This window comes from Tachyglossus aculeatus, chromosome 24, assembly GCF_015852505.1.
Source record: "Tachyglossus aculeatus isolate mTacAcu1 chromosome 24, mTacAcu1.pri, whole genome shotgun sequence".
NCBI lineage: Eukaryota > Metazoa > Chordata > Mammalia > Monotremata > Tachyglossidae > Tachyglossus > Tachyglossus aculeatus.
Window position 1 is genome coordinate 8,882,674 of NC_052089.1, and position 13,685 is coordinate 8,896,358.

The 13,685-nt window shown below is 40.3% G+C and overlaps 1 protein-coding gene across 1 annotated transcript in view; it reads left to right on the forward strand.

The window, feature by feature from the left end:
• Nucleotides 1-13,685, forward strand: part of CBLB (Cbl proto-oncogene B) — a 221,031-nt gene that overhangs the window by 108,783 nt on the left and 98,563 nt on the right. Inside the window, exons 5-6 of the mRNA XM_038766102.1 lie at nt 4,356-4,512; nt 10,558-10,679. Coding sequence (XP_038622030.1) covers nt 4,356-4,512; nt 10,558-10,679 — 279 coding nt within the window. The remainder of the gene's footprint in view (nt 1-4,355; nt 4,513-10,557; nt 10,680-13,685) is intronic.

The following is a 13,685-nucleotide window of genomic DNA, read 5'->3' on the forward strand; positions in this document are numbered from 1 at the left end:
AAAATACCGGTTTTCAAAACAAGACTCTCTGATCATTCTATTTCCTCTTCCCCACCCATTTTACTTTTTTTTTTTTAATTTTATGTTTTTTAATTCCCGAGGATGAACTCATTGCCCAGTTGATCTTCGAAGCAGGGGTTTCTGGTTGCAGTGATTCTCCTGCCAAAGACTAGAAACTTTCTTTCCTCAGTACTTTCTTTAGTTACTACCTCCAGTCATTGCCTCTTGGCCACTTTCAAATGCGTTCCCTTAAATTTGGTCTGTGGGTATCTCATTACCAAGGTGGTATGGTAAGTGGGTTAGCACTTTATAGTGTGCTGATGCCAGGGGCAGGTATTTGGACAGATCAGGTCAAGCAGATGTGAATTTGGACCACCTTCCTGTCTGATGTGCATGAATAATAATAATAATAATGATGGCATTTATTAAGCGCTTACTTTGGTGTTTATGTCTGTGCATCCTAGGGGGTCTGGTGCGTTTGGCATTTGTCATAATCCAACTTGTACTTCCCAAGCGCTTAGTACAGTGCTCTGCACACAGTAAGCGCTCAATAAATACGATTGATGATGATAATTCAATCAGTGGTATTTATTGAGCACTAACTGTGTGCAGAGCACTGTTCCAAGCACTTGGGAGGGTATTTTGCTTACTCCCACTGCTCTGTCCAGCTTTTAAAAGAGAGTTGCGGAAGTGTTAACCTATAATTTGCCAGCTAATATGAAATTGGGACGTTATAGGGAAATCCATCATTTAATATGATAATTATAGCACTTATTAAAGTGCTTACTATGTGTCCTGAGATAAGGCAGGGGAAATCGGATCAGGCACAGTTCCCATTGCTCTTGCAGCTCACAAACTAAGAGGAACCTAAAAATTTACCATCTTGAGCTGTTTGCACTATTTCCCCAAAGTTCCTGGTATTCTACTATCCGTGTTCCTAATGAGTATATAATTTTTTGAAGTCAATCAATTTGAAAGTTTTTGTTTTCAGATCTGAGTGGAAAAGCTGGCCTAGTGGATAGAGCAGGCTTCTGGGAGTCAGAAGGATCTGGGCTCTAATCCTGACTCTGCTTGCCCAAGTCAAGTCACTTCATTTCTCTGAGCCTCAATTACTTTACCTGGAAAATGGGGATTAAGACTGCGAGCCCCATGTGGGAAATGGACTCTGTCCAACTTAATTACCCCAGTGCTTAGTACAGGGCCTGCACGTACTAAGCACTTAACAAATATTAAAAAACCACTTGGGAATTTGCGATCACTGCAGCTTTCACAATTGCAGTTATTAATTGGAAATAATAGCTTTGCACCTTTCTGTGAGTGTTCCATTCCTGACATTGCTTTTAAAGGCTTCCTTGCATTTTTAAAACACTGCAGCATTTTGCACTTCACCTTAAACTCTGACGTGTGTTATTTCTAAATGGCGTCTGATGTGGTATCTCTTTCAGTTCCGTGGTTTCCTGTTTTTTTATATACAGACAAAAGTCTTTGAGCTATTAAGCTTCATTTTTTTCTCATTATTTCCTTAGCCTAAACTTCAGTAGTTTATGCACATCTCTAGTTCTAAAGGTTCTTATGATTAAAGACTGAAATGTAAAATAAGAAGTATCCATTTAGAAGTGAAATATTGGTTGCTATTTGTGTAGGAAAGAGTTTACATAATATATTATGTGATTGTGTCTATCTGCCTGCTTAATCTGGTTTCTTTAAGATAAGATTTTCATTAGGAATCATCTCTAAAATTTTCTACCTTAAAAAAAAATAGAATTACAATAAAGGTACCACATTGGACCACAGACCTTTGTCTTTCAGCCTTTACCCATTGACACCTTTTTTCACAAGTTTGTCGAGTTATTTCCGTTGCCCAGACTTATTTTTCATTTGTTCAGCTTCTTCAGTAATTGGATTTTTCAGTTCCTGAAAGATCCAAAATACGGATTGAGAAATGGAGAAAAAAGTTCTTTTCAAATAAGGTGTCACTAGAAGGCGGCAGTGGATAGGCAATGTTTGGAAAACCTTTGCCTGTCTTGAGCCTGCTGAAACTCAGCATCTGTTAGTGGTGACTAATTCATTCATTCAATCGTATTTATTGAGCGCTTACTGTGTGCAGAGCACTGTACTAAGCTCTCGGGAAGTCCCAGTTGGCAACACATAGAGACGGTCCCTACCCAACAGTGGGCTCACAGTCTAGAAGGGGGACAGAGAACAAAACAAAACATACTAACAAAATAAAATAAATAGAATATATACAAGTAAAATAGAGTAATATGTACAAACATATATTCATTCATTCACTCATCGTATTTGTTGAGCTCTTACTGTGTGCAGAGCACTGTACTAAGCGCTTAGGAAGTCCAAGTTGGCAACATATAGAGATGGTCCCTATCCAACAGTGGGCTCACAGTCTAGAAGGGGGAGACAGAGAACAAAACGAAACATACTAACAAAATAAAATAAATAGAATATGTACAAGTAAAATAGAGTAATAATAATAATAGATAATATTATAGAGTAACAATATTAGAGTAATTAAGAGTAATAATCACCAAAGCAGCAACGTTCTTACTAATGCCAAAGCTTAAAAAAAGATTTCTTACGGAATACTCGGTCATCACGTACTAATTAGGCTGGCCATGGAGCGAATTGTGATGACCTCACAGGATGGGCCAGAGGTGTCCTCCCCGTCACACCCCAGCCTCCCACCTCTACCTGTTGAGCAGGGGACAGAAAGCCCTAGAAAGGAGTGGTTTTAATACCCCCACTACCGGAGTGGTCCTCCCCACAGTCCAGGTGGACCACGGGCCCACAGAGCTGGGCATGGGCTGTGGGGCCGGGCTCAGCTGATAATACAGCCCCTTCTGGGTTGGGGGGAACGAGGGGAGACAATCAATCAATCAATCAATCGTATTTATTGAGACAGAAGGAGGGAGCAAGCAAACAGGCCTGCATTGCCCCTTTCTTTCCAGAAGCCGTGTTGAAGGGGGTTGGGGAGTGGAAATGGGTTCTTCAGTGGTTGGGGAGGTAGTGCTGACTGGATTGGGGCCTCTGGGGAGGCGATAGATAGCACATCCCTGCAATTTTAGTGGTATTGATGGTATTTGTATGCATCAGGCACTATTCTAAGCGCTGGAGTAGACACAAGTTAATCAGGTGGGACACAATCCCTGTCCCACATGGGGCTCCCAGTCTTAATCCCCATTTTCCAGACGAGGTAACCGAGACTCAGAGAAGTGAAGTGACTTGCCCAGGGTCACGCAGCACACAAGCAGCAGAGCCGGAATTAGAACACACGTCCTCCTGACTCTCTTTCCTCCGTTCTGTCCACTAGGCCATGCTGCTTCCAGCCATCCCCCCTACTCCCACTCCCGTGGTGCTCTTCTTCCCTTGTGTTAAGGAATTTTGTCCGTATCCAGTCTGTTATTGAGCCCAAGCCTTGGAAGCCTCCCCCACCCCCCGGGGCCAGAAGCACCGGGCCAAAATGGTCACTGCCAAATGATGAGCATAACCTGAATGGAGTCCCGTAACCTTTCCTTATTCTGGAGCTGAACTCAAGCCCACTCCGCATCTTTTCCAGCCTTGGTGGTGACTAAGAGTGGTCTCCTCTGAACGGTGGCTGTTAGGAGTTTCTGTCCAAACACCACCCCTGCAACCAAAAGTGGTATAAGAGCCGTAGGCAAAGACCTACTCCACTAAAGTGTAAGCTCCGGGTAGTATGGAAACATTTCACTCATTTATTCTGTCCTTCCCACGTTCTTAATGTAGTACATTAATGTAGTGGTTGTTCCAAAAAAATTATAACTACCGTCTACCCGCTTTTTTCCTAGAATACTCTTGATTCTGGTTTTGTTCTCTGTCCCCCTTTTAGACTGTGAGCCCACTGTTGGGTAGGGACTGTCTCTGTATGTTGCCAATTTGTACTTCCCAAGCGCTTAGTACAGTGCTCTGCACATAGTAAGTGCTCAATAAATACGATTGATGATGATGATGATGATGATGATAAAAAAGCTTTGTACTTTTATGTACACAAAATGAGGACCTTTTGTTCTCAGTGCTTTCTCCCTAAAGTCCTCTTTCCAAGTTCAAAGTCTAGAATCTGATTCTTCAGATGTTTTCTGAAAGACAAATGGGATGTGTTTTTTTTTTAACAGTTGTGTGAATGAATGGGGAAATATGCCTCGCAGTCTCATTTCAATGGAAAGCAAAAGAGTCACATCTGTTTTAAATCATATTGCACAGTTTTTGAACTTATTGTCTGGTACCACAGTTAATTGTATTAATTTCAGCATTGGATTGTTCTTCAGTAAAAGCCATGTCTTAAGTGACACTTGATTAAATTACTCTTAATTTTTCCTACACAGAACTATCGTGCCTTGGAAAGTATTCAGACAGTGTCTTCATGAAGTTCATCAGATTAGTTCTGGCTTGGAAGCGATGGCTCTTAAATCAACAATTGATTTAACTTGCAATGATTACATTTCAATTTTTGAATTTGATATTTTCACCAGGCTATTTCAGGTAAGATTTAACTCTTACAAAAGGCATTTTCATTGCTGTCAGAGAACAAGCAAATCAGGACAACTTGGTACCCTTGGCATAGAGTGTAATAATTCGGTTTTTCCTTTGCCTGTGTAGAAAGAGCCCCAATAAGTTGTGTTGGGAGATTTAAACTGAGTTGATGAAGTGAGTGGAGTGGATATTATTACTTATTCATTATTTTATTCAGGGTGTGTTAGGGGAAGGGAGATGATATGTATGATAAGTAATGTCCATTAGGCATTATTAGAATTGATCACTTAAGATTTAAACTGTAAGCTCACTGTGAGCAGGGAATATGTCTTTATTGTTATATTGTACGCTCCCAAGTGCTTAGTACAATGCTATGCACACAGTAAGTTCTCAGTAAATACAATTGAATGAAATACAATTGAATTAATTTTCCTGAAATTTAAATATTGTACAAGTTTTTCATATTTCAAACGAATTGTTTACAGATGAAATACGATTTTAAGAACTGTTCTAATCAAAGTTGACAGTTTTTAGACAGTGGAAGCCAATCTTTTGGAGACCAAAAATCACTGTACTGTGAAAGATTAAATCAAAATCTTGATTCTCTTCAATGACTAAAAAAAAAAAAAATAGTTCCCACTCTACAAAGAAAACAACAAAAAATATTTTTCTATCCTCCTAAAGTAAAAAAGGGAAATATTTCCATTGGGATTGCTTGTCAAGACTGTAATCTAAGACAGGGATTGGCAACTCTTCCAGCATGTGTGATGAGAGTGAACCAGCCTTCTCTTGACATGCCATTTCTGCTCCTAACTGGCTTCTCCCCTCATTTCCTATGGGAACAGCCTCTGCCATTACCGCTCCTGCCCTGACTGAGGTAAAAGGCCCACATTTGCTCTCCCAGAATGGACCTCAATAGGAAATTTGCATTGTTCGCAGCATTATTTGAAAAGATGAAGTCCTTAAATTGCTCTGGGACTCGCTTTGCCAGGCTGTAAAATGTGAATGCTAATAACGACCCTCCCATGACTCCTCAGAAATTGGTGTGGTTGACTTTGTAATTCCAGTGTTTTTCTCTATGGTAATTTGCATCCGAGGGTTAGGGCTGAATACGTGTAGCTTGGGAGATGTAGAATAAGGAATGATGGAGTGGCCTTGGTTTCTGGCCTCATGAGAACTGTCATTTTCTTTATGGACTCAAAAAAAATATATTTTGGCTGGTTTTTCTAGGCAAGAAGTATTTTTCTTTATGTTTACCATAGTATTGGAGTGTGGTTCCAGATTTCTGGCTATATTTCAATCAATTGTATTTATTGAGCACTTACCAAGTACAGAGAGTATTATTCTAAGTGCATGGGAGAGTATTCATTTAACCAACCATATTTATTGAGCGCTTACTATGCGCAGAGCACTCTATTGAGTGCCTGTACATTAATAACAAGCAACAGACACATTCTGAGAGTACAGTACAACAGAAGTGGACATTCCCTGCCCACCATGAGTCTAGAGGGGTAGACAAAATTTAAGATGTCTGTCTCTAAGATGTTTCCCAAAGTATGTTTACTGGGGAAATACATTTGGTACCAGCCTAGTGGATCAAGGGAACTGGTTTATATAGAAGGATAAGACTTCTTAGGAGTAACTTTTCATTTGAGAGCAGGTTCTCAAATTGCTATATTCAATGGAAACTCTTTCCTAAATAGAGACTTTCTGCATCTGTTAAAATGAAGATATCATAGACGTTAAAGATATGTATTATGTAGTATATTACATATGAGAGCAGGTGATCAGTGCATTAAGTGCTAATACTGTTTTTCTCAATTTAATTTGTAGTGGTTCAGTCGCTCCATCTGTAGTATTTATTGAGCACTTATTGTTTGCAGAGCCTTATACTGAGCATTTGGGAGAGTACAGGACAACAGAGTTGGTGGACAGGTGCCCTGCCCAAAGGAGATTACATTCTAGAAGCGGAGGCAGACATTAAGACGACTGTCTATGAGATGTTTCCTAAAGTGTGTGTAGAAAGGCAAACGACAGTCTATTGACAAAATAAAACCAGATCTTGACATTTGTAAATCTATGTTTTGTCTCTGGCATCAGTGCAGTAATAGAGCTCCATGTAAATGGTTCCGCAAGTAATATGACTTATTAATATTCTTTTCCAAAAGTGAATTATATGAATCAGTAGCAAAATTGCTGCAAAGATCCTTTCTACGCTGATGCAGTAATTGTAGTAGAGAGTATTTATTAAGCTCCTACTCTGTGGAAAGATGATTTTAGAAAGAGTTAGCCTGCCTCAGGGTATTTGCAAAGACACAAAGTTCTACCTGAATTTGACAAATTCCTTACTGAAGTTGAAAAACCACTACCATGATTGACCAAGCAAGTCTCTACTTCTGCAGCCTGCTTCAAAAATCATGTTGCAACTCCTCCTTTAACAGGGTGTTGTTGTGTTTTGAATAACTTGAGCAAAGATTAAACAGTAGTACAGTGATGTATATCAAATCCGTATATAGGACGTAACGGATTTTTTTTTTTAGTATTTTTCCAGAGGTCCTGGGTTAAAACCCGATAATATGAGTGACAGTGGGAAAAAACATACTCCACTATACAGCCACGTTTTCAAGGAACCTAAACCAAGTATTGGGGGTATGGTGGGTTATAAGTAGGTTGCATTCACAAAGAAATCTTAGATGCAGTGAGGACAAAATCAAAGTTCGTTTTCAGAATCATGTCTTAAGAGATGAATTTAAGAGGCTGGAGCAGTCAGCTCAAAATGCCAGTTTCATTGTCCACTTGGGTTTTAGGCATTACATTGGCTCTCCGGAAAGTTCAGAATTGAGTTTTAACCATTTACCATTAATTTATACAGCTTTTTAAAATGGGAGTAGGCCTAATACATGTGTGATCTTTGATCTCCAAAGTGCTGCTTTTGTACACTGTGGTCTTCTAGGTGCAGCTTTCTTCTAAGTCCCTTGGGAAAGCTAAAGTCAGCAAATGCAGAATTTCCCAGCGTCATATCTCTGAGACCATTTAAAAACTTGAAAGCATTTTTTTCCAAGTTGGCAGTTTCAATAAGTGAAGAGTTTCAGATTCCAGAGATGTCTAAACCATCCATCCATGTTGTTGTTTTATTTTAATGAGAGGGTTTCCACAACTTTTTTTTTCTTTTACCTCAAGTGAGAGTATAGAAGGGTTTAAGCTCTAATTCTGTCACTTGCCATGCCCACTTAGAGGAATATAGTTGTTGAAGCATTTCCTTTTTAAATTTGAAATGAGGAAAACGATGCATGGGAGGCAGATGGGTGGGTGGGGCGTGGGGCAGGGATAAAACAGCATAGAAGTTCTCTGCACATAGTAAGCGCTTAGTAAATGCCATTAAAAAAAAATACCCAGACCACCGCACTGGAATTGGCCTCATGTCGTAAGGAAGTGCAAAATTCATTTTTGATCAAATACATTATTTCAGCTGTATCTTGGGGTTCTAAATTCCTCTTCATTTCCCTTTGAAGCAACATGTGTTTTATTTTGATTGAGCTAGTAACGTGTAACATCAGATAATCTTACTAGGCTGCCAGCCTCTTGAAGTAATTGCAGCTCCAGTCTACAACTACCATTTTTTAAGTGGTATTTATTAAGTGCCTATGATGTGCCAGGCACTGGTACTAAGTGTTGGGGTAGATACAAGTTAATCAGGTTGGACCCAGTCCATATCCTACCTGGGGCTCAGAGTCTTCATCCCCATTTTACAGATGACATGACTGAGTCACAGAAAAGTGAAGTGACTTGCCCAAGGTTACTCTGCAGACATGTAGCGGAGCCACTATGAATCAAATAGCTGATTCATCAGCTCCAATGCTGTAAAAAAAAAAACTGGCTGCATTTTTCCATCACCATGTGATGAGGAGCAGCATGGCTCAGTGGAAAGAGCCTGGGCTTGGGAGCCAGAGGTCGTGGGTTCTAATCCTGGCTTTGCCACTCGTCAGCTGTGTGACTTTGGGCAAGTCACTTAACTTCTCTGGGCCTCAGTTACCTCATCTGTAAAATGGGGATGAAGACTGTGAGCCCCACGAGGGACAACCTGATCACCTTGTATTCCCCCCCCCAGCGCTTAGAACAGTGCTTCGCACATAGTAAGCACTTAACAAATGCCATCATTATTATTAAGTAGAAAAGTGCTTGATCTCAACCCTTTTCTCCATGCCCCCGCCCCCCTATACACAAACACCCCAACATCCTGCCTCTGGCCTGGAACTCCCTTCTCCCTCCTATCTGACAGATGATCACTCTCCCCACCTTTAAAACCTTGATTCATTCATTCATTCATTCAATCGTATTTATTGAGCGCTTACTGTGTGCAGAGCACTATGCTAAGCGCTTGGGAAGTACAAGTCAGCAAGATATAGAGACTGTCCCTACCCAACAACGGGCTCACAGTCTAGAAGGGGGAGACAGACAGCAAAACAAAACACGTGGACAGGTATCAAGTCATCAAAATAAATAGAAAGAAAGCTAGATGCACATCACTAACAAAATAAATAGAATAGTAAATATGTACAAGTAAAATAGTAATAAATCTGTACACACATAAATACAGGTGATGTGGGGAGGGGAAGGAGGTAGGGCAGGGGGGATGGGGAGGAGGAGAGGGAAAAGGGGGCTCAGTCTGGGAAGGCCTCTTGGAAGAGGTGAGCTCTCAGTAGGGCTTTGAAGGGAGGAAGAGAGCTAGCTTGGCGGATGTGCGGAGGGAGGGCATTCCAGGCCAGGGGGAGGACGTGGGCCGGGGGTCGACGGCGGGACAGGCGACAGCGAGGTACAGTGAGGAGATTAGCGGCAGAGGAGCGGAGGGTGCGGCCTGGGCTGGAGAAGGAGAGAAGGGAGGTGAGGTAGGAGGGGGTGAGGTGATGGACAGCCTTGAAGCCCAGAGTGAGGAGTTTTTGCTTGATGCGTCGGTTGACTGGCAGCCACTGGCGATTTCAATGTCTGTCTCCTCCTCTAAACTGTAAAATGGGCAGGGAACATGTCTATCAACTGTTATATTGTACTCTCCCAAGGGCTTTATACAGTGCTCTGCAAACAGTAAGCGCCCAATAAATAGTTTGATAATGAAAGGATGAAAACCAAAAAGGCTAGCCAGCACTACCTATTGGATGCTGTGATCTTCTTTCATTTTCTAGAGAACCTTGGTTTACTCTTGTTAATCATCATCATCATCATCAATCGTATTTATTGAGCGCTTACTGTGTGCAGAGCACTGTACTAAGCACTTGGGAAGTCCAAGTTGGCAACATATAGAGACAGTCCCTACCCAACAGTGGGCTCACAGTCTAAAAGGGGGAGACAGAGAACAAAACCAAACATACTAATAAAATAAATAGAATAGATATGTACAAGTAAAATAAATAGAGTAATAAATATGTACAAACATATATACATAATCAATCAATCATCAAATCGTATTTATTGAGCGCTTACTGTGTGCAGAGCACTGTACTAAGTGCTTGGGAAGTACAAGTTGGCAACCTATGGAGACGGTCCCTACCCAACAGTGGGCTCACAGTCTAGAAGGGAGAGACAGAGAACAAAACCAAACATACTAATAAAATAAATAGAATAGATATGTACAAGTAAAATAAATAAATAAATAGAGTAATAAATATGTGCAAACATATACACATAATCAAGCAGTCAATCAAATCGTATTTATTGAGCGCTTACTGTGTGCAGAGCACTGTACTAAGCGCTTGGGAAGTACAAGTTGGCAACATATAGAGACAGTCCCTACCCAACAGTGGGCTCACAGTCTAAAAGGGGGAAGCAGAGAACAAAACCAAACATACTAACAAAATAAAATAAATAGAATAGATATGTACAAGTAAAATAGAGTAATAAATATGTACAAACATATATACATAATGATATCCGTTAAGCGCAGATCAGCCACCTTAGCCCAGACTTTTTCAGGAGTGGATGTGAATTAATTTTAGTGATGCTGCTGCTTTCAGTACCCTTAAAGTCTCATGCTAATGTCATTCCTTTCTTCACCTTCCATAGCCCTGGGGTTCTATCTTAAGGAATTGGAACTTTTTAGCTGTAACACATCCTGGTTACATGGCGTTCCTCACCTATGATGAAGTAAAAGCCAGGCTACAGAAATACAGCACCAAGCCTGGGAGGTAAGTGGTTTCTAATTATTATATTGCTGCACGTCAAATCTTGCCATGTAAAGTGGTTTTTCTAAAATCAATCTGCCTTTTTTCTTCCAAACAATATGTGTGTATGTGCTAGGATAATTCTAGCATGTTGCAAACAGGTTGAAAAATAGTTTGGGTATGAATTGATTTACGTAGATTTTGGTCCAAAAAGTTAACTTTGTGGTCCAAATCAGTTTGCCTTTTTTTTAAAGGTCCTGTGGAGGTGGTATTTTGGATTTTTTTTTCCATTTTCACATGACAGGTTTTATTAACTGTGTGGGTAAGGGTTGATTGAGGCTTTGGGGAATGACCACTGCTTCAATTTCTCTTTGTAGTTTCACTGTCCCTTTAAAGTGCCTATCTAAATAGGATCTGGTAGCTATTACCGCCTTTCCTCTTGATCACACTGCCTTGGTTTTTCACATTTTAATGGTGTCGCATTCCCTAATTTACACAATATGGAAAGGAGGAGGAAGGAGCAAAGCAAAGATTTAGTGAGGCTTGTTGGCCCCTGTCTAGTAGGATTTTGGAAGTCAAACAAGCAACAGTCGGATTATAAAGCACTTCCTGTGTGCAGATCATTTGGGAGGGTGCAGTTGAATGGGTAGATATGATCCCTGCCCTCAAGGTGCATATGATCTCATGGGGCAGGGCGGGTTCTTATTCTGGGGGTGATGGGAGGAGATGGAAGGAATTGAATGTTCTGGCTTGGTAAAATAAATCTGTTGGGTGCTTTCACCTGATCAGATCAGATTAAAACCACCAGGAGACATTCATTCATTCAGTTCATTCAATCGTATTTATTAAGTGCTTACTGTGTGCAGAGCACTGTACTAAGCGCTTGGGAGACATACCATGATACCTCTTTTTTTAAATGGCGTTTGTCAAGCGCTTACTGTGTGCCAGGTACTGTAATAAGCACTGGGATAGATACAAGCTAGTCAAGTTGGACACAGTCCCTGTCCCACATGGGGCTCACGGTTTTCACCCCCATTTTACAGGTGAGGTCACTGAGGCACAGAGAAGTGAAGTGACTTGCCCATGGTCCCACAGCAGGCAAGGGACAGAGCCGGGATTAGAACCCAGGTCCTATGATTCCCAGCCGCGTGCGTTACCCCCTAGGCCGTGCTGCTTCTTCTCTCTTCCTGGCATTTAGTACAGTGCTGTGCACATAGTAAGCGCTCAATAAATACGATTGATGATGATGATTACATTCAGTTTTTATTTGATGGTGGTGGGCAGGGAACACAGCCACCAACTCTACTGTATTGTACTCTCCCAAACACTTAGTACAGTGCCCTGCACACAGTAAGCACTCAATAAATACTATTTACTGTGAAGTTTGTGAGGAAGCCAGTCTTTGTAAAGTGTATTTTGAGGATCACACCTTTCTCTCCTTTCCATTGGTTTTATTTTTTTTTTTTTTATAAATTGGAAGATGTTCTAGATTAAGAACGAAATTGTTATTGAGGAATCAGGTCCAGTATGTTTCTTTTGTGACTTTTATGCCAAGCAGGTCTAAATCAGTTGCAGTTAAGCACAATGTCATGACTAATTGCTTTGTGACTGTCTGCCCTGAACAAAGCCGAAGCAGCATTAGCACACTTCCTGAATGCGGGTCTCCAGGAAAAGTTTGGGTTAAACCGAAAAGCCTTTCAGAAGGGAAATGCTGCCAAATCTAAAATTCAGTTCTATTTTAATAAATATTAATTTTGCAAAATCTCTCCATGTTTAGAATTTTACTCTTTCTATGTTGGCCCTTTGCCCAAATGTTGAATATGTCGTCTGTACCCTACGCTGGATTTTGATGAGAGAAAAAATGGCTTTTAAGTTGCTCTTACTAAATGTGGATTCCTCAGGACACAAACTATTAAAATGTTCAACATGGGCCACTCAGACCTGAAAGCAATTTGGGAAAATGGGAGGGTTTTCAGAGGTAACAGCAATAGGCGCCTCTTCTATTTATTCGGAGAGTGAAGCACAAATGTACTTTCTTATTTCAACTATTTAGTAAATATTTACTATTTACTCAGTATTGTCTACTGTTCCAGGAACTGAAATAATCAATTTAACAGAGGCTCTGTCCACAAAAGGATTGATCTTCTAAATTGGGGGTGGCGGGGAAAGGAAAGGGGACGTGAGGAGGGGCCCACAGAACTATAGAATTGGTTAAAGATTGAACTATCCAAATTAGCAACAATAAGTAGTTAAAAACAATGCTCATTGCTCTAGACACCAGGTCTTGATTACAGTTGTCCAAAAATGAATATCCCTTCTGAAGGTGGGCTGGTAGGACTAAGTATGACAGAGAAATATACTTAGTTTGAAAATAACTCTGTTCTTTAAGGATATCTCTTGATATTGTGCAGATTATTGGCTCACTAGAGATTTCCCTACCAAAAATCCCTATAATTTGTTAGAAATTTCCTCCAATCCCTTTCAATGGTCATTTTTAAAAAGGAGTTTTAAGAAGCTTTCAGAAGGGTATAGCAGGCTCATTTCCTTATTGGGCTTTCCATATAATGTAAAATGCTTAGCTGTCTGATTATGTTAGTAGCCTTGAAACAAGACTTTTCTAAAAATGCCCTTTTACCCTTGTATTTTTTTGCCACTTCTTTATTCATAAGGTCATAGATCTGTAGGGGATTTTGAGAGGCCATCAAATTTATAACCTCATCTCTAGTTTTCAGTAATCACAGGTAGACCATAAAGGACGGGGATTCCATAAACCCTGCCAGCCTGTTCAATTGTTTAGTTATTTAATTATCAGGAAGTTCTTCTTTACAGCTAACCAGTTTTGCTCCAGTAAGCACATATGGAAAAAATAAGGAACAAAACTATACTCTGTCATTAAATATGCAAATCAATTTAATTCAGTGACTGAGTCACCTTAATACCATTTCTGCTGCTTTGTCTTTTTTTTTTAACAGCTTTTGGGTCATCAATAATCACTCTTCACTGGGAAATTTTGATTTCAATTTCATATAT